This window comes from Hippocampus comes, unplaced genomic scaffold (genome assembly GCF_001891065.2).
Source record: "Hippocampus comes isolate QL1 unplaced genomic scaffold, H_comes_QL1_v1.1 scaffold83, whole genome shotgun sequence".
In the NCBI taxonomy this organism is placed as follows: Eukaryota; Metazoa; Chordata; class Actinopteri; order Syngnathiformes; family Syngnathidae; genus Hippocampus; species Hippocampus comes.
In genome coordinates, this window is record NW_017805281.1 from 1,462,090 (window position 1) to 1,482,793 (window position 20,704).

General features: G+C 42.7%; 2 protein-coding genes across 5 annotated transcripts; both read right to left on the reverse strand.

Annotated features, from left to right (window-relative positions):
* Positions 1 to 596: 596 nt before the first annotated feature.
* Positions 597 to 14,334, reverse strand: sparc (secreted protein, acidic, cysteine-rich (osteonectin)). Its single transcript, XM_019871298.1, has 10 exons — positions 14,217 to 14,334; positions 10,322 to 10,387; positions 9,850 to 9,972; positions 7,337 to 7,421; positions 6,073 to 6,194; positions 5,579 to 5,699; positions 3,848 to 3,981; positions 2,762 to 2,910; positions 2,183 to 2,331; positions 597 to 977 (listed from the first exon to the last, which is right to left on the reverse strand). The coding sequence occupies exons 2-10, from the start codon at positions 10,376 to 10,378 to the stop codon at positions 949 to 951; spliced, it is 969 nt and encodes a 322-aa protein (XP_019726857.1). The 5' UTR covers positions 10,379 to 10,387; positions 14,217 to 14,334; the 3' UTR covers positions 597 to 948.
* A 3,676-nt stretch (positions 14,335 to 18,010) lies between these two features.
* On the reverse strand, positions 18,011 to 20,703 carry tmem216 (transmembrane protein 216). 4 transcript variants are annotated; one of them, XM_019871040.1, is made up of 6 exons: positions 20,638 to 20,702; positions 19,654 to 19,667; positions 19,485 to 19,578; positions 19,317 to 19,409; positions 18,288 to 18,489; positions 18,011 to 18,175 (listed from the first exon to the last, which is right to left on the reverse strand). In XM_019871040.1, the coding sequence occupies exons 1-6, from the start codon at positions 20,645 to 20,647 to the stop codon at positions 18,160 to 18,162; spliced, it is 429 nt and encodes a 142-aa protein (XP_019726599.1). In that variant the 5' UTR covers positions 20,648 to 20,702; the 3' UTR covers positions 18,011 to 18,159. The 4 variants fall into 4 exon arrangements, with proteins under 4 accessions (XP_019726599.1, XP_019726602.1, XP_019726598.1 ...); XM_019871043.1 differs by having other exon boundaries at positions 19,535 to 19,667; positions 20,638 to 20,703; XM_019871039.1 differs by lacking the exon at positions 20,638 to 20,702 and having other exon boundaries at positions 19,654 to 20,631.
* Between the last annotated feature and the right edge of the window lies 1 nt (position 20,704).

Below are 20,704 nucleotides of genomic sequence, written 5' to 3' on the forward strand. Positions count from 1 at the left end.
AACGCAACACCTGTTGCGTTCAGGAAACCTGGGAGATTTAACATCACAATGATGGCAGGTTATCGAAATATAATTTAAAATGGCCACATTACATTGAATTTGATGCAATATATTAGCAAAAGTACAGGAAAAATAAATAATACTTTTTTTTAAATCATGCAATGAAATTATTTAGGGGGGCTAAAGACATTTTTAGGGAGGCTGAAGCCTCCCTAAAATAGGCCTAATGACGCCCATGCTCCTAATGCATTAGCATAAAATGCTCATGCTAACTGTGGGATGTTTCTAATATCTGGGAACAGTGCTCTGGGAAAGTGTGTGCTGAGGTTGTGATGAAGATACGAAAGCCATGCAGACCTTTGATCGTTTGATTCTTTTTTATTGTATTTCTTCAAGGAAGCTTTGCTGCTGTTGTCAGTAGAAACACTTTGGAGAGAAAAAAACTCAGCCTGCGAGACTTTTCCCCTTGTTAAACATGCCCATCTTCATTTAGCGACATCACCATGGAAACCAAGTGTCGCCATGGAAACCAGGCAAGGGCGGACGAGCGCAGTAGTGGAGCACAACAACTAAACAAAGTAAGCGTGCAGTAGAAAAGCAAGCGCAGGGAATGTTTATTTCCAAACTTTATTTTTGGACTTTTACACTTTAGTCTAATTAATGTCCAATGGAAGCCCGTAAAAAGAAATTTAAATATGATGAAAAAAAAAAAACATTTACATCAGAAGTCTTTAGTTTGACGTTAGTTTGTGCATGTTTCGCTTTTGGAATTTTTGCTTGTTTAATAGTGGTATAAGGCAGAAAAATTGTTACTTAAAATAAAAAAAGAGCAATTAGCACCAAAACTGTTTTTTTAAAACATTTCTTTTTTCTTAAACTTAGCGATGAGCACCTCGTCCCGAAAGAAGCGACTAGTTGTGTGGCGCCTCTGCTTGTGGGAGACGGAACTTAGATGAGGAGGTCGGTGTCCACATCCTCTGCAAAGACACAAAACATTTACGAGCACGTCAATGTTAGCTGTGGTGAATTCACATAGAAAGAGCGGTTGTTGCTGTTCAGTCCTTTCTAGGTCAGTAGCACTTTCTAATTGTCAAAAAAAATTCAGAAGAAGAAAATATTTGTGCCGTCTGTGGACGAGGAACGTTAATGCTGTCAACCAACTTTACATCAAACAAGTGTACAGTATCAACCTTCAATGATATCACAGAATTAGTGCTGTAAGAGTTAATGGATTTATTGATTATCAACTTAATTACAACCCTTTTGATCATCAATTCATTGTTTTGATACCTCATTTAACTTAAAATTTTCCAAATCATTGGGATGTCAGCAATTAAAAATTAGAGTTGTCCCAACCCGATTACATGACTGCAAAACCGGGCCGATCACGTAATTTTCAGCAGATACATATCGAGTGGAACAATCAGCTTTTTTACATTTTCCTAATTTTTAAAGTTCACAAATATTTTCAAATTTACATTTTGGGGTTTTTTTTTTTAGACTATAAAAAGACACCACTTCCGGTTATGAGTATGCCACTTCCGATTCTGTTTTACTTTTACTTTTGATATGTCGCCACTTCCTTCCATGTCACTTCCTATTTTGAGCTAGCCAAAGCTATTGTAGAAACTATGCTTGGAGCTGTGCTACTGTATGTAATGATCTATCTTTTAGTGTGACATTAAAGCATCTACTGTACGATATAACACTCCATCGTTTAGATTGTTGATTTGATTTGTGAGTTATGGGGTTAGTTGTTTCTACACTAATTTAGCAGCCAAGATGCTAACGCAGCAACAGTCGCTCCCCTATGATGTAATCCTTGAGTCGCACAATTCAGGCACGACCAATCAACCCACGTTAGCTTTTTTTTGTTGTTGTTGTTATTAGTATCAGATCGGATTGGATGGGCTTTTTTTGTTGTTGTTGTTATTAGTATCAGATCGGAACACGTCATCGGCAGATAATCAAAGTCAAGTGACATGGACTCAGACTTTTGTGCCCAATTATTTTTTTGGGCGCATTTTGGCTCTTGCTGGTAGATCTTGGTCCCTGTCTCCCACGGAGAGAGAGCAAACACTTTCCTGCAGTCCCAAAATTATCAATTCGTAGAAGGCATTTGCTCAGCGTGCAGATGAGGAATGTCGGGAGGTTGTGGGGTTGGATGTAAGAGGCTACTCACGCTCCTTGATGCCGAAGCAGCCGGCCCACTCCTCCAGGGCGATGTACTTGTCACCGTCAGCGTCGCACTCCTCGAAGAAGCGCGTGGTGCAGTGCTCCATGGGAATGAGGGGGGCGCGCAGGGGCGCCAGCTCGCTGTGCGTCAGGTAGCTGTCAATCAAACAAGCGTAGTACTGTACAGTCAAGCGCTGACGTATCCACGGTCAACAGTTGCACACCCGCTAAAAATGCCCATGTCGTTTTTTTATTAGTTGTGCAAAGATTAATCAATTATTAGTCGATAGCTATTTTGACAACTGATTCGTAGTTTCTTTAACCCTTCATGAAAGCAGATCTCTCTTTTTTTCCTCCCAAAAATACATTTGCAAATACCTGCTGTTTACCTTGGAAAACAATGGTCAACAATTTTGCCAATTTTCTCACATGTTAGAGACCGAACCAGGAACATGAAGTTTCCCTTCATGTTCCGCGATCTACAAACTGAGTTCCTCTCGCTGGTGGGTTTTGGAACATCCCCTTCCTGATAAACCTGTGACCACGGAGGGTCCGGGAGTAGGTGGAGGTGTCTGAGCGCACGTACCCGTCGGCGGGGTGCTGGTCCAGTTGTTTGAACTGCCAGTGCACGGGGAAGATATACATATTGTAGTTCTTGACGAAGTCGTGAGCCAGCAGGTCCAGGGTGTGTTCTCCCGCCTTCAGCCTCTTCTCATTCTCGTAGATCTTCTTCACCTGAAGTGCCCAAAGTCACAAGGTCAACACACAACATCAAAGGTGCCATTTTGTTAACTTCACATTGTTAACGTCATGGCCAGCCATTGACAGTTAATCGATTATCAAATTCATGGACAACTATTTTGAGAATGGGTTCATCGTTTTGAGGCCTTTGAGCAGTCAACATTATCAAAATTCTTTCGTCCTCCTTTTTTGAAATACCCTGCTCAAAAAATGCATTCAGCAGCATGGTTTTGTTTTCATGCTGGTTTCACCAGCAAGACCAAAACAAGACAGCCCAGATTCAAACAGCTGAATCTTCAGTCACTGGGCAACCAGCGCTATGAAATGAGCCACAGTCGCCAGACAGAGCCAGTATGTTGCTCGGAGTTGGTGATAGCTGGTGACCAGCTGGTGTCTTGCTGGTGTCACCAGTTACCAGCAGGGCAACAACTGCACGTTGGTCATGCTGGGTGGCTTTGGCTCAAGTGGTAAAGCAGGTTGCCCACTGACCGAAATTTTGAATCTTGGCTGTTTTGTTTTGCTTTCTCTTCTGCTGCTGCTGTTACGCACCAGCTAGATCAGCATGAAAAAAAAAAAAACAGCAGCATTTCAAATACAGTAGTCTATTGATTCCCAACCAAAACTTTATCCTGGCATTAGCGCCTTTCACACAGTCTATGAAAATCAAAGCCGGCTTTTTCTCACATCTATCTGTGTGAAAGGTAGCGATACACAAAGGCGGGTTATCGGCCTTTTGTCAATTTCCTGGCTTCCGGGGTTATATCCGGGGCATGATATAAGTGGTACAGTAGCTGTGTAAAGGGGAGTCGTGGAAAGTTGGGACTGGAGTGTGAAGTTTAACACCTGATATTCACTTTTCCCGTGTACTGTCGGTGTGAAAGGGGCCAGTGACGCCGACCGTAAAGTTGGTATTCCTGAGGAGCGGACTCACCCTGAGCTTCTGCTTCTCAGTAAGCAGGTTGTTGTCCTCGTCACGCTCGTACAGAGTCACCAGGACGTTCTTCAGCCAGTCCCTCATTCGCAGAGGAAATTGGTTCAGCTCGTTGTCCAAGCAGGGCTCAATTTCTGCACAGTCACAAAGCCGGTGCCATGATTTTAAAATGGGATTGATGTGCTCCAGTGTCTTTGTGCCAGATAAAAGCCCCGCAGCAGAATTCTCAGGAGGGCTCAACTGAGCTCAACTTGAAGTGCATCGCAGCAGTTGAAACAATTTGGCATAAAAGCACAAATTAACAAAGTGATGTCGAGCAGTGTCCAGATTTCCCCACAAATGAACGACATATGACAACTCTTTACTCCCGATTCCCCTGGGTGATTTTCTAATTAGTGTGACTTTTGTAGGGAAAGAAATGCAGGCCCATGATCCAAATCTACGTAATTCCAGAGGAATGTCTGGCTCCTGGCTATGCCTCCGAATCGACTTGTTAGGACTGCGAGCGACAGTGTCCCTGATGCCATTTGCATTCCCAGCTACCCTAACTCTCAAACCTCATCCAGTTTGTTCCCTCTCAGCTTGTGAATACTTCCTTTGGTCCTGAATTTTTTTGCCAATCTGTAAATCACACGTTTGGATGGATTGAAATTGACCTGAACTGAAATAAAAATGCTCCCAAACACAAAAAGTCATTTTGGGTCACCCTATATCATCACCCATCTGTCTTAGATACTTTCTTCCAATTGGGACTCATTAAGACCAAATTTCAAGTAGGAGTTTGTTAAAAGACATGCCCTAGAATTTGCCCAAAATAGCTGCTTTGGACAAAAATGTCTGATTGTCAGTTTTGTGCTTGGGTCTTTGAGATTTTTTCAAGTGGCTGCAACTGAAAGACGTGTCTCCACAGTTTTGTGTTGATCGGTCAAAAAGGTATTAGTGGCATATGTGGAAGGGGGTGCTTCTGAGTGAGTTTTGGAAGGACTTGTTTTTGGGATCTATAAACGTGCTCGCAGGAATTGGTGATTTGTTTGTCTTTCATCAAATCGACAAACAAACAAAAAATGCAACGCACCGTCCAGTTCTTGGATCCTAATCATGTTCCTGATAAAAGCTTGTGATGCTAATATTGACATGCTAGCAGACTAGCATGTCATTTTCTAGACTGGTAGGAAGCATCTCCTTATCAATGCCGTCAGCCTGTTCTCCACTTGAACCTCGCACTCCCGTACTCCAGCCCGGTTTTGAGTGTGTACACAAACGTGTTTGGGCACGTCTCAGCCGACAGCGCTGCAGCTGCTGCCGCTCCCGCTTGGGATTATTTTCACACTTGGCAGTACACTGCAACCTTGACTTACAAGTTGAGTTCCGAGACGAAGATGTTGATGCAAATTACTCGGATACAATAAATATCATTAATTCGTTACAGTCCCTAAAATATCACTACTATCTTTTTAAATAACAGGATGTCTGCCTTTAAGGTGTGTAGCTGAGTGAGTGACATCAGAAGCTGAAGTGAGTCAGAGTGGCTTCATGCTCCTTGCAAGTGTTGTCATTTCGTATTTGTCTTCCATTTTTGTCATAGTTCGTAAAGATCTTATGTAGCATTTATTTATCCTAGTAAGGCAATTGAGAACCGTTTCTCATTTGCAAATGTTTTCCTCGGATAATTTGTTGAAAGTCACGTGACCTTGATTCAAATGGCTCAATATTTGCGGGGTTCAGGTTCACCTTTGCATGGCCCGATGTAGTCCAGGTGCAGTTTGTGACCCTTCTTGGTTCCCTCCAAGGCGCACTTGGCGGCAAAGAAGTGGCAGGAAGTGTCGTATGTCTTGTTGTCTGTGCCGCAAACCTGAACACAACAAGAGAACAGTGAGATGCAATGATTTGTGTCTTTTAAATTATTTTCTTCATTTACTTTTGGTTCCTTGTTTTGTTGAACAGTGCGACGTTCAGTAGTCAGCTTGGACCTTTTGTGTATTCAAACTGCGGTAACTAAACCAATTCGGTTCCAAGGCCTAAAAAAACCCCGCTGGTGATAAACATTTGTTACGCTCTGTACGGTGCAATACAGGTTTTTGAGATGCAATTCACTTTGCATTGACGTTGCATGTGTGCATGCCGGTAGCGCCTTCACCGACTCACAGGTCTAACTGTATCCAGCTTCAAAGTGCAACCACGAGCATGCGCAGAGTATTTGAAAGACGGAAATTTGAAGAACGTACGTGCTCAAACTGTCCCTCGGCGGGGGTGCAGGTGGAGGGGTCCTGACACACGCAGATGGGGGTGTTGCTGTCGTCCACTTCACACACTTTGCCCTTCTTGCACTCGTGCTGCAGGCATGGGTCTGGACAGAAACACATCATCATCATCAGGGGTGAAAAGGGAACATTTTAGACAAAAAATACAAATTTACAAAATTATTACATCAGAATAAAAAAAATTTTAAAAAAATTTATATATAAAAATGTTAGTCTTAAAATACACAAATATTGGAAACAGAAAAAGAAACAGAAAATTACTGACAGCTAAAACAACTGAGAAAAATAGACTAATAAGTTCCATCCATACATCCATTTTCTGATCCACTTATCCTCACAAGGCGTGCTGCAGCCTATCCCAACAGCTTCGGGCAATAGGCGGGGTACACCAAGATTAATTTACAGTGTTCTATTAACCTGCCACTCATGTTTTTGGAATGTGGGAGGAAACCGGAGTACCCGGAGAAAACCCACAAAGGCACGGGGGAAAACATGCAAACTCCACACAGGAAGGAGCTGGAGCCGGAATCGGACCCTTCACCTCTGCACTATGAGGCCGACGCGCTAACTAGTCGACCACTGGTCCACAGACTAATAAGTTAAATTACCTTAATGTTACTTTAAAAAAAAAAAATACCGGTAAATAAAAACTGACAATACAGTTGAATGACAGGCGATGGTGGGTGTTCCGACATGGGCGGTTTCAAGGTTAGCAACATACATAGTGAATGAGTTTACTGGCTGGTTCAAGAAAACGGGCTCACAAGAAGGCACACTCACCTACTACCCGACTCGCAATTTTTTAAAATTCTTTTGGGTTTATGACCTACAAGTTTTACTTTACGACTGTGTTAGCCTAGCTTAGCGATTTCACCATCGCAACGGAACTCCGTCGTAAACTGTGGGACTCCCTCTATATTTCTGGACAGTTTGTTTTTGGGGAGAGCAAATATTTATAGCTAACATTTAGATTTTTTATTTTTTATTTTTTTTTAATCCCATGTCGGTGTGCGTGTTTGTATTTCTTGTGGCAGTGTGCCTGCTTCACTACCACACTGCGCAATTTACAACTGTTGTCCTAATTATACACCATTCCGGTCCCAAACATGCCATTTAGCTCGTGGTTTTGGTTTTTGAATCTGGAGTCCAGACGAGCGTGTAGCCGGTGAAACACCCGCGGCGAACCGTGGACGTGTGTGCGGTGTGACGTGCGCGTGCGCCCGCTCACTCTCGGCAACGTCGTCTTCCAGCTCGATGGCCTCGTCAAACTCGCCGATCTCCACCTGAACCGGGTTGGCGCCAACCTCCGTCTCCTGGGAAGCAGCAAAGGTCAAAAGGTCAGACTGGAAGCTGATTAAGCGGCGGCAGGAATGCGTGAGCCCACTTGGAGGAAATGGAAAACAATCGCCGCTTTTTAGAATCATTTGCTCTTTTTTTCAGATCCTTGGAACCTGTTGGTTTTAGGATGGTTCTAGTTCTTATAAAGACTTTTCCATTATTAATCAACAAATTGATGACCCATTTATTTGAGAAACTGTTTAGAAAATACTACTCAGGGGCTGTTAATGATCTAATTGCTGTGGCCAATAAACGTCAGCAGGAGTTTGCTGTTTTTGCGCTCAGGCCATAGCCGCGTCTAATTATAAAAAGTATTGCTTAGGCATAATCTCAGGTCTCGGTACCTCGGAACTATGTTGAAGTGAGGGCAGGAGATTCATTCAGCACCTGTGGTGTCAATCATACAGCCCGTGTGCGCAATGAAGGGGTTCGATCCGGCGGTCCCAAAATGAATTTGAAGTGGGGGAAAAATACTCTAGCCATCCTGCAGTCAATTTAGATTTTGCGAATGCTGAGAAAACAAAATGCAAATAATTCATGAATTAATTTCATTTTAAAACTGGAAGACTGTCGTATATTTTTCAGTTCCAAACACCTATGACTTAGTTTTGTGCCTTTGGTTGCAATTACTCTTTGTTTCATGTGAATAGCAGACAGACAGACAGCTATACTGTACACGGACACCTGTACGGTATAGATATCTCAGATCGTCTCAGCTCTTCGCAGAGGATAAAGAATAAATGACAGCGGGGTCCTGGTATAGTGAATGTCTAAATGTGTTGCTGCACCATTTGCTTCAAGGGTTATGTGTCCCCGCGAACCTTGTGAGGATAGGCCGAACAGAAAATGGACGGATGGATGGTTATGTGTTTCCTATTATTTGTTAAGGTTAGCAGTAAACGAGTGGGCTGAAGTCTAAGCGATGTGTTTGTTGTAAAAACACAACCTGTAATTCTCTATTTCATATAAACTCGCGGAAATGGAGTGATTCCCAACACCGCCAAAAATTTATTTGTGACCAACGAGGCTTTGAAGTGGGACTGGCCCCATTCCAGAAGGTTCCGCCCTGAAGGAACCGGCTCGTGAGCGGCGGGACCCAAATGGCTGACGGTAACGAGCAGCTGCATCTCCCATGCGGTGAAGCTGGGAAGACGTCAGCGCTTCCTGAGAGGTTGTATGAGGCTGCTTTTTCCAGCTGTGGCGTCTGTGGTCCTTCGGGAGCACAGTAGTAGCCAACGTTCACACGCTAAAGTTTCTTCCCCCACCCCTCCTTCGAAAACAACAAAGCGCTTCCAGAACATTCTGTCTTGGCATTTGATTTCCTGCTGAATGACTTCCAAGATGTAAGCGTCCTGTTTGTTCACATAAAGTGCTCCAAAACGGAAATTTGGGATTTGAAAACGATGAAGATGATGATGCGGATGATCGGGACTGAAAGGAAACATGGTGACATCATCAGGACCAGCTGGAGAATCAATGCTGCGGTTTGTCACGCAACCGTCTCCTAGCTGGTCATCCACTGTCCCACCTGGTCATTTTTCTTCCCATAGACAAAAACAAGCAGCACCGTTTGGGTTTTTGTCTTCTTCTGTCTGGATGTGATCATCTAACTGGAACATTTGCGGTTTTAAGAAAGGAAAATGGCAGCATTTGAACCAACTGGAGTCATGTTTTGAGTATCAAAGTTCCATCTCGCCCACTGGTTTCCTTTCAATATTGAGAATGTTCTTGGTCACTCCAGCAGATGATCTTTTTTGAATTCCAGGGTCAGGCAATTCTAAACATTTACTCAGACTGAGTGAGATCACATTCGACCTCAAAAGTCGGTGATATGTGATCCTGATCCTTGTAAAAATTTAGTCATCCGATCCTCGCCAAAATTTCAGTCAAATGCTCTTTCTTCCTGGGCAAATGGAAATTACGATTAGGCTTCTCCATTAGCCATTTAACAGACACATTTTTCCAAGGTACCTTGAATAGCTCTGACAGCAAATCGCACAAGCATATTTAGTATAATTGAAGTAAATAATGTCATCATCTTGCGCTGGAGTCAATTTAACCCTTTAAAGTTAGGACGGAATAAAATTGAACGGGCGAAGTGGAAAAAAATAAAACTGGGATGAAACGATGAATCTTTCCAAAGACCTCAAATCTGTCTTCTCTGGATCACATTAATCCTATCTGGAAAAACCAGAGTGACACTTACAAGATCAATGTGATCTGGAATATCAGAAAAAGGGATTATGAAATTTGGATCAATTTGATCCAGATTACTTTTTTAGGCAAGTCTTTCTTTGAGCCAAAAAACAAGCAGGAACATCTTGATTTTTGTTTGAAGTCGAAGTTGACAAACCGCAAAGACTGCGGAGGAACTTTTCAGGGGTCTGACTGCTCGTGACTCACCTCAACAACCGAATCCTCCGCCGCGGGCTCGTCCACCACCAACTCCTCGTCCGCCACCAGCTCCTCGTCCATCGGCTGCTCCTCGACCGGCACCAGCGCCTCGTCCATCGGCTGCTCCTCAGTCTGACAAACCAGAGTAAAAGCGCTTGAATTCAACGGGCAGTGCAGACGGTGCACAAGTGCGGTCTTCGAGAGCCCCTATCCTCCTTGTTTTGGATGTCTCCCTCCTCCAAGACACATTCAAATGTTCAGGATCATCGTCAAACTCCTGCAAAGTTTCGTAATGAGCTGATCTTTTCAATCAGGTATGTTGGAGGAGGGAAACATCGGAAACAGGCTGGGTATGGGTTCTCGAGGACTGGATTTGGGCACCCAAGTCTTAAGGCCAGAAGACTTTCTGTTTTTTCTGGTCTTTCTGAAGAAATTGAAGACTTTACAGTGATTGGTTTTCAGAGAGAGAAAGCGGACTTACAGGAGCGGCCATGGCGTGTCCAGCCAGGCAAACCAGGAAGATGATCCACACCCTCATCTTCAGTGTCTGTGGACACAAAAATCAAAATGATATATATATTTTTTAAATAATTTGGATTAAAACACAAATGCTTAAAAACAAAAAGTGAGAATGAGCAAGGCCTCTCAGGGGTTCCCTGAGGAACTCCTTGTTGACTACTGTATGGATTTTTATGTCACAGTTCATATAATTTTGTTTCACATCTGCTACATGGACTGCAGAAGGAAATTGCAAAGTTATATTTACAAAGTTACAAAGCTGCAATCTGTCACGGAGGTTTTCTACTCTTATTTAATATTTTATGAATATTGTTCCTGTCAAATGAACAACTACACTAAAGAATATGTGCATTTTGCAAACATTGAGAAGGTCCCCCGAGGACTTCATGAAGTGTTTCGGAACGTTTTGCCCTTTCTGCGGCAAACCAAAATGATTGAGACGTCAACATGATTGCACGTTTTGTTTTACAGATGTTGAACAAGCGAGCGCTCTGTCTTGTCCGTCTGAGGCCGTGTGAGCTTTCATTGTTGGGGAATGCCGTCTGCCTCCATCTCCCATCAAATGAAGGATTCCATCAAAGCTCTTTTGTTTGGGTTTGCGTTTCTATCATGCAGACATCAGGAATGTACGAGGAACGCTTGCAGGCTGCTCAGTACCGGCGTCAAAGCACAAAAAAACTCCCGCTGCTCTCTTGGCCTCCTTTCAACATCGACATCCGGAATGTTCTCCTCCTTGCTCAACCGTACGATCTGATCATCTTTCTTTGAGCTCCTGCCCAGTTGAACGTGAAGGTGAACGCCGCTCAACATTCAACAACGTAACACAAAGAACACTCAAGTTACCCTTTTGTTTGATCCACTTTTGTATATGTTGTCTTAATTTCACTACGGAAAGGTTCCAGTTTTCCGACAAAAGGAACTTCTGTTTTCCCCTAAGACGAAAGCATACACTTGTCCAAAATGTACTCAGACGATGATGATGATGATGATGATGATGATGCTCAGTGAGCCTGTTTGTTTGTTTGTTTGTTTTGGTGGAAAGTTCCAGAGTGAGAACATTGCGCACAAGGAAGCATCTCTTCTAAAAATAGCCAGTAGGCAACATTGAGAAGAAGAAAAAAAAAAAAGATCTCATCCGAGTGTGTTTGACTTGTAGGAACACCGCCGACTCATTGAGTGACGGGGGTGGGGGAGAGGAGGAGGTGACGCAAGTACCAAACAAAGTGTTTTATTTGGAAAAGGCCCAGTCGCTCTCATAAAGTAGCTCTTTGCTACACACGCTTGTTTGATTTGCTGCCGGACTCGGCAGTGTCAGCATGCCAGGAAAACTGCCGGACACAGAATGAGTGCTTTGCTTTCAAGGAGAGACTGACGCAAATACGGTCGTCTCCTCGCCGTAAACATCCTGACGTGTAGATGCATGAAATGAGAAGTTCATCAAACGACACTACTACTACTACGACTACTACTGCAATCATACTGTACCTCATTTATCATGTGGGGACTAACAAAGAGAGTCCATAAAAACTTTTTTTTTAAATAGTGTGACCTTCTCCCACACGTTAAACTATGAGAGTACAAACTTTTTCCTCTGAGGTTGGGCTAGAGAAAGATTGAAGGAGGCTGCTTTGGCATTTTTCAGCTTTAATTTGAACATTAAAGAAATATATCGGAATTCTTGAAAAACTCTTGATAATAGGTGAGAAGGCAAATGGATAAAAGTGACGGGTGATATCAAACAAGGATTCAATATGATACAGATTGTGTTTTTGGCTTCAACAGCAGTGTTGCTAATGCTAAAACCGTTGCCAAAGCAAGCTAGCAGTTGCCCATGACTGCTAACGTTTACATTTGATGGTTATCAAGAAGCAGCTAACCTTCAACAAGTGAAAGTGGCAAAATACATTTAATATTTAACTGTGATGCTCCTGAGAGAACATTGGAGACTTTCCAAGTAGTGCTTTTTTTTTTTCTTTTCAGGTGTGGAGACAAAGGTTCCACAGTCCAGAAAGAAAGGACAAGGGAAGGTAAGATGAGCTCAGCATAGTGGAAAAGTAACCTGAGAACCTTCCAACTTCTCTTCCCCTTTATTCCTCCTTTCTTTGAGTTTCAACTAAGATTCTCATCTACTGTACCTGCAACTTGTCTCAACACCAATTTTTCTCTCGCTATGTCAATAGACTTGATCATATATACACTGCAAGTGGCTTAAGCTTCGATAGGCTTCAGCTCACCGACAACCAAAATGAGAAGCACCACAGACTGAACATGTTGACATGAACAATGGGAGTAAAAAAACAAAAAAAAACGGCCTTAAGAATCACAAAAATCTAGTTTCCGATTTTCATGCGGTTTGTTCCCTTTCGCTAAGAGAAAAAGATGTTTTTATTCTATTAGCAAAGTTAGCAGCACGCTAGTGGTGGTGGTGAGGGAGGCGGGGGTGCGTGTCGGAATTGCAGCTCCGAGCATGCACCTGCTCGCGCAGCTTCAGTCGAACATAAATTTCCTGTCAGCAGAGTTTGGGAGACGCAGTGCACACCTGCCCAAAGTACTCCCTCAGGGAAAGGCTCACCAGAACAAAACAAAAAAAAAGACAAGTGTCGATGAACGAACTTGTGAAGACGACGCCAAAACAATAAATACAACAACTTTATCTGGAAATCGGTTTTGATCCCATTTGGGAGTGGTTGAAACACAGAACTGGACATAAAATGTTGGTTTCAAAACTCACATACACATACTGTATATTTGTACCAAACTTTATTGTGTACTTGTGTACAATTGTTCTAACTCTTTCGGGTGCTGTACTTTCACAATTCAGGTAAATTAAAGAGATTTCTAGGTTAAAAAAATACATATTTGGACTGGGTGAGTGTTAATGAACAAACTCTTTGACTTGATTTGAATTCTTTGTGTTCATTTTTGGTAGTCAGTGCATTAGGAATGGAGCACAAATGTCAGCAGATCTTGATTTTGGTGCAAGTGCAAGACTCACTGTACATTTTTTTTCCAATTTAGCTGTCCAGCACCTGGCAGAGTAACAATTTGGTGGTAGAAAATTGACCTAAATCCACATCTGTTCCGACCTCATTAAATCCTGGCGCAGATTTTGGTGGATTTGATCGGGGCACAGGCAGACTGATACCAAGCGTGGCAGACAAATCGTTGGTGGTTATTGCCAGATCATTCTGCATACCTGCTCACGTTGTCGTTTTGCCTGACTGCAAATTTTCAGGATCTTTGAAGTGTCAAAGTCTGTAAGCGAGTGAGCGGTTGCCCTGGCAACCTGCATTCCTTCACGTGGGAGGGAACACCGGGCTGAGATGTTGTCGCCTTTTCTGCTTGTCCCTTTTCTCCCAAGTCTTTTCTTGGCATTCCAAGTCAAATGTCTGACTCGGGACAAACACCGCCACTAACCCTCCCCCATACCCACCACCACCCTCACCACCCATGCCCCCCTGGCCCCCACCACCCTTCTCTACCTCCCCCACTGCCGATGTGGCAAACAATTATCATCCCACAGCAACTCTTTTCTTTGTTGCTGCTCAGCCGCGTAGCTGCAAATGTTCAATTTTTTTTTCCAATTTTTCTTTTTTTTTTTTTTTTTTTTTTTTTCAAGTTAAGATAAGATAAGATAAGAAAACCTTTATTAGTCTCGCAATGGAGAAATTCCCAATACACAGCAGCAAAGTTATGAAAGGAAGTAGTTACATGTTGACAGTAAACAAATGAGGATCTACAAGCATGTCACTTTGATGTTTCTTGTGGTGAAGTATAGTTGAGTATTGACGGTTGCTGTCAATTAACAAAACAACCAAAAAAATAAGCCGGGAGTGGAAGAATTTTCAAAGTCTTACCTTTGGGAGCAGAGAAGCAGCGGACAAGTCAAGATGAAGATGATCTTTGAGGGCTTCTGAACGCTTCCCACTGTGGTAGGACGCCACCCCCACCCCTTCCCCGCTCCCACTTTTCCCCTCTTCTTTCCCCGCCTGGTGGGAGAGGCCAAACTGCGACCACAAATTGAGCTGCTCTTGTTGACATTGCAGACCAAAGTGCTGCTAAAAGCACATCAAAATTAACTTGTGTGCCTCCCAACGCCAAGCTGATGTTTATGTCATGCAGCTGAAAAACTTGATGGAATTCCAATTGTACAGTCAGTTTTTGCAGGGCAGAAACACAAACAACAAAGGCCGTAGCCAGAAATTTTTCAGTGGGGTGGCCAGGGTGACAGTACACCTCAGGAATGAAAAAGAGTCATTCTTTATCATACCATCCACAGTCAGGATTTTCATGAAATAAAATTCACAACTCTCCAGAACCATACCCATCACAATCACAATCAAGCAGGAAGAAATCTAAGTTAAAAGGAACATTTTGCTTTTATTAATTTATTTTTTAAATTTATTTTTTTAGGTTTTTTTGGTAAACTCCAAATTCTTGGAAAAACGAGAACAAACTGACAATAAGCATTTTAACAGAAACGGGGGCAGTGGGGTGGGGGGGTGTAACCACCGCCCATACATACACAAAAAAAAAAAATAATTAAAAATTGAAAAAAAAATCTGCGAATAAGCAAATCTGTATTTGGCATACCACAAGTATGCCGGAGTGCTCAAGAGTTGAGTGTGGCTCTTTTGGTGTGTGCATCTTGTCCGCCGGGGGCAGCATTCTCAAAATCGATTCATCTGTAGATCCGTTTGTCAATTGCTTGATGAATCAGTTAAAAATATTTATACATTAATTTTCAGAGGTAAATTAATTAAGATTCATTCACTGATTTGGTTCATAACATGCAGGCTTCACAAATATATTCTTCGCTGGCAGTAATTCAATTCAATCCGGCTCAATTCCGTTCAATGAAATTCAAGTGAACGAGTTCACTGCCATCACACTTGAACTCTCTGGAGGAGGCCATTGACATGTTTGCATTTGTCCATCATGACACAATGCATCTTAATGTCTGACGTCAGACAGAAGCAATCAAGCACGCCAGCTGTCTCATCCCTAATGGCAGGAACAGCTGGATTGGGCGGCGGGGGTAGTGGGTGTATGGGTGCTGAGGGACGCGCAACGTGGCGTTTTCCATCCTGCCTGGAAGCTTCTAGAAAGGCTTAGAAGAGGGAGGGAGGTGAGGCAGGAAGGGAGGGACTCACTCACCCACTTTTTTTCCCCTGCCAGGCTGCTCTTTTTTGTGTGTGTGTGTCCCTCCTTTATTTACCTCCTTACCTCCTCCTACCTTCTTCTTCCTCGTCGGTGTGCCGACGTGGCATTGGGGCAGGTTGGTGTGAGCCCCGGGGGCTGTCACGTGAACGAGCATTGAAAAGTCACGTGGTTGAAAATGGCCAGGTATGGTGATCATCACAGCTGCAAGAGAGGAGAAGGTGTGATTGAATTTTCCCGCATTCTGCACCCACCAACCAGATCTAAAATGTGGGCAAAAGTTGTACTGCTACCTCTCGCTGGAAAACACATTTCACCTTCTTGAAACAGACTTCAAGTCATTCAGATACTTTTTAAATGCTTCCTCAGCGCCTGTTTGCGCTTCTTCACTGTCAAAAAATGGGAGGCGGTCGAGTTGACTAGAATGTATTTTTGAGATTCAAGTCATATTTTTATCGTATTTTTACAAGTGGAGGAATGATGTCTCAGGAGAACTTTTTGTGTTTTTACCGAAGTTTGTTACATCATTACTTCGTTAGTGTATCGTAGTTTCTGTAATATTCATTAGTTTGAAACTGTCATGTAGTTCCGTTTGTCGCATATTTCATTTGTTTCGTCGTTATTTAGCAGAATTAAAATGTTACTGCATAGCCAAGTCGTGCATGAATCGGGTTGTTTGTAATGTGCATTACTGCCACCTACTGGACGGGAGTGCAACATGTTATAATTCCTCAGTCAGTATTTTGATTTTTGTACCTTGGTGGAGGTAATTTATTTTGACTTTTGCTCGTTGGAGTTTAAGTGGGGTGGTGACCCATCACATTCACTAGATGAGGCTGTAAAAAAAAAAAAAAATCATGGGTGTCTGGAATGGGTGACTTCCGGGGCACCATGGCTCAGGTGGTGAGGTGGGTCGTCCCCCAATTGATCGATCCTCAGCCCTTGTGACCCTGTCCGAGTGTCCTGCAGGAAGATGCTGAACCTTCAGTTGCTCCTAATGGCAATCAAGCGCCTTGAATACTTTGAAGGTAGAAACGCATGACAGTCCATTTTTTTCCCATAGGTATATGTAGGTTTAAAGTGATTTCAATGGTGGAGTCAAATATTTTTCATGTTTTATGAACATGTTGGAACGTGCTGTGCACGCACGCACACGCTGACATGATCCCATCTGTGAGAGTGAAAAAGTTTGCGGATGCGAATGAAAGCTTACAGACAAAATCAAACGTGCACCGTCGACATGTTGCGATCAGATTAGCAGCATTTGGAGACTTAAAGAGCGTTACCGTGACGGCGGCATGCTTTCACTTGTCTGCGCATGCATGCGACAAAGACAAACAAGGTCCTCAGAATGTGGTAAAACAAGCTGGAGATCGTCTGTGCAAACTCTGAAGGTCCTCGGAGGACATTTAAAGTTCAGCGCTTCTGACATGTTGACTTCTGCTGTGACCTCTGACCTGTTTTCCTCAACTCCAGCCAAGCGTTCTGTCGCCACCTGCTGTCAGGCTCAGGAAAGAAGCGCAGCGCCAACAGCTTTCCCTTGATGCCCTGGTGATGGTCTTCTGTGGGGGCTAGATGATCTGATGACGTTCTGATGATGTCCTGTTCACCTTCTGCGATGATCTCCTGGGATTTGCTCTTCAGTGGACACTAGTAGGGACTTGTGGACATTTTTTTAGCTCTTCACAGAGTGACAAATGTCAGAAGGAAGACAGAAAAAGTTTCCTGGTAGCTTCTGCTGTTGATCTCCTGTGATGTTCTCCAGTGGAATTTGTTTCTCAGTTAAGAGTGACAAATATGTGAATGAGCAGACGATTTATCAGTAGAAATTCTGATGATCTCCTGTTGATCAATCAATCAATCAAATGTCACGGTTGGAAATAAAGAGAGGGAGGAAGTTGAAGTAGATGCCACATATACAGTTGCTTTTGTTTTACTACCATTCAAAAGTAATTTGGAATCAATGAGAGCATGAGGGAGTGGCGACCTGTTCAGGGTATACCCTGCCCTCGCCCAAAATCAGCTGAGATCGGCTGCAGAACATCCACAAACCTGTCAAGAGGAGAAGCTCTACAGAGAATGGACGAATGAGAGGAAGCTCCTGTGAGGGAGCCTGGGGGTCTTACAAAACTCTATCAGCAGCATACATATGACAGAGACTGTTTTAGAAAGAGAAGCGGTCCTAAAATTGAACCTTGTGGGACCCCCTTTCCAAAAGGTGATTTGGTCAGAGACAATGGTCTCTGACTTTGCTGGTCTTCTGTGATGTGCTCCTTGATGGACACTAGTGGCCAGGAGTCATCTTTTTGTCTCCGGGGAAGTGGGGGAAAATGTCAAAAGGAAGACAAGAAAGATTTTGGTTATCCTAATAATATTTTGCAAATCAAGCTATGTGGAAACTTTCTAAATTGTATTTCAAACATGTATAGATTAGTGAATACAATATTATATTTTTAAGAAGAGTGACAAACAGAAGAAGCGAGACACAAAAGGTTGTTGATAGGGACTATTTATTTATTTGATGTTCAGAGCTTTATTAGCTCTTTTTGTATAAAAGTAAAAATGTCAAAATATGTAAGATAAGTAGCAAAATTATGTACAAATGAAATCTGATGTTTTCGATGTGATGCTTGGTGCTCGTCAATAAACTTTGGACCTGCAGGAAGAAAACATGAAGGAACAGTTTAGTGAGATCACATGAGCCCATGCATATTTTTTTGGGGGGGGGCGGGGGGGGTCTGCGATGGATGAGGGTGCGTGTAGTTCACCTGGCGAAGGCGGACAAGGCCAGGATGCTGAGCAGGAACTGGAGGCTATAGAAGCCTAGCAGCACCAAGCCTAATAGGAACTCCAGACGCAGCACCATACTTTGCAGAAACAGGAAGTAGGCAGACAGCGTGATGCACGGCAGAAGCAGGAACAGAGACACCGCCATGGTCACCGCATGCTCACACAGGTTGCCCTTCCATCCTGACACATACACAACATGGTTGTCACCGATATCAACAGTTTCAATCCACATCAAGAAGTTTGCTGAGAAATGGCCAAAGTGACCTTAAAACGGCCGCTTCAAACCAAGATGCCAGACTTCCTGTGCTGTATCTGGGATGGCTTCTTCACACGTTTTTGTGGGTCTACTCATGATAGGCGTGCCTAGCAAATTTCATGTTGCTACGTCAAATTGGGTTCAGGATTTGAATTTTCATTAAGAATGATTAGTTTTACATTCAAACCAATCGTCATTTCCAGCATGACTTCCTGAGACTTTTTTGTAGGTCTTCTCATCATAGAAATGCCTTCTGAATCTCATGTGGAAAAGTCAAACTGACTTCAGGGGGTGAATTTTCAAAAAGATTTATTTCACATTTTAAAGTAAAGTATCAAACTTTGACCGTTTTAAACCAAGATGGCAGAGTTCCTGAGGTGCTACGGATATGGCTTCTTAAGACATTTTTTGTGGGTGTACTCATGATAGACAAGTCTACCAGATTTAAAGGTGCTCAATCAAACTGGTTCATGGGATGATTCTTCAAAATGTTATTTATTTTGGGTTTTATAGTGCGTTATCATACTTTGACCACTCCAAATTAAGATGGCACACTTCCATTGGTGTTAAAGGCACAGTTTATTGAGACTTTTTTGTGGGTCCTCTCATGATAGATAACTCTACGAAATTTAAGTCAAATTGGCTTCACGGGGCTAATATGTTTTGTTTTGTTTAATTTCAGGTGTTGCTACCGTGTCCCTTTGAATGTCATTAAAAAACGAAACGTCCCAAGTGCAGCGTCACCACCTACCGTAGAAGATACGCAGTATCTCCAGACCGAGGAACAGAACCAGCAGTGCCACGTCCAGAATCAAATTACTCGTCGGATAGGGCAGTAAAAGTCCTGCCGGGAAGAAGCAGAAGATCTTCAGGAAACTTCTCGACGCTCACTGTAGTTGGAAGTTTGTAGTCGGACAACCTTTGTAGATGAACATGAGGATGTTTGCCAGGAAAAAGGCGGCAAAGTACCAGCAGTTGAGGTACAGGAGCACCTGCAGAGGGGTCGATGACAGCTGAGGGTGCACGTCAAGGTCATGCACACAAGGTCAAGCAGACACACAAACAAAATGAAATCACGTGAAGGATACGATTGGTTGGCTGCCTGAAGCACAAACAAATGACATCACAGTCAAAAACACCAATGCAAGTTGAATGCCGTGCACCTCATTAATAATAATAAGAAGACGATTTTAAAGCTCAACCTACTCAGCATGTCTTTACTGCAGTGTTGGGAAGTAAGAGTACAAATACTTTGTTACTCTACTTAGGTCGGATTTTCAGGTATCTATTCATGCTTGAATAGTTGGTTTTCGGCCAACGTTTAACTTTTCCTCTGTATAATTGAACACATAACTGTACTTAAAAATATTATCTTCTGTTAGCATAAAAACTATTTGCTTCTGTCCTTTAAAATTTCTTGACATTCATTTGTTTTAGTTTTCATTGGCTAATTAAGTATTTTGTTAGTAAATTCACATTAGCAAAGCTGTGGAAGCATGTTTTAATAGCATACATCTGAGGGAACAAAAGGAATATAGATTTTTTTTTTTGCAGATTATGTTGAGTTTTTCATCGTACCGGGTTATCAAAGCTTTTTTTCCTTACATGTAATTGACTCATTTTTACATTTTACTTGTAATTAAGTACATCTCGTAGTCTGCACCTCTAAACGTTTATTTTGCGAAGGATTTGAATCCGAACTTGGACTTCTAGCGAATCATCAGTTACCTGCACAAAAAATGACGTAAAGCGGTCTGAATTTGCTTGATAACGGGAAGCATACGGACGGAAACTTTTAACATTTGGTAGCTGGTGTTTTGAAAAGTTTATGATCGACGATCAGTGTTTCGCTTTTTTTCCAAATATTGCAGTTCAGTCTAAAGTACTCTTAGTAGGCAGACGCGGTGCTTTTCAAATGAATCACATTAAAATGTGTTAAAACTCATCACGTGGTAGCACTAAGCATTAATTGACGGCATGTAAGTGTAACGTACAAAATATAAAGATAATCGCCGAATTTCTTGTAAATAACGATAAATGTAGGAGTTATGTTCAGAGACGGAACGGCTTACCGGTCGCCATTTCTAGTTACCGTGGAAACAGCTTTGGGGAAGCGACACTTCTTCGCTTGTCGACGTA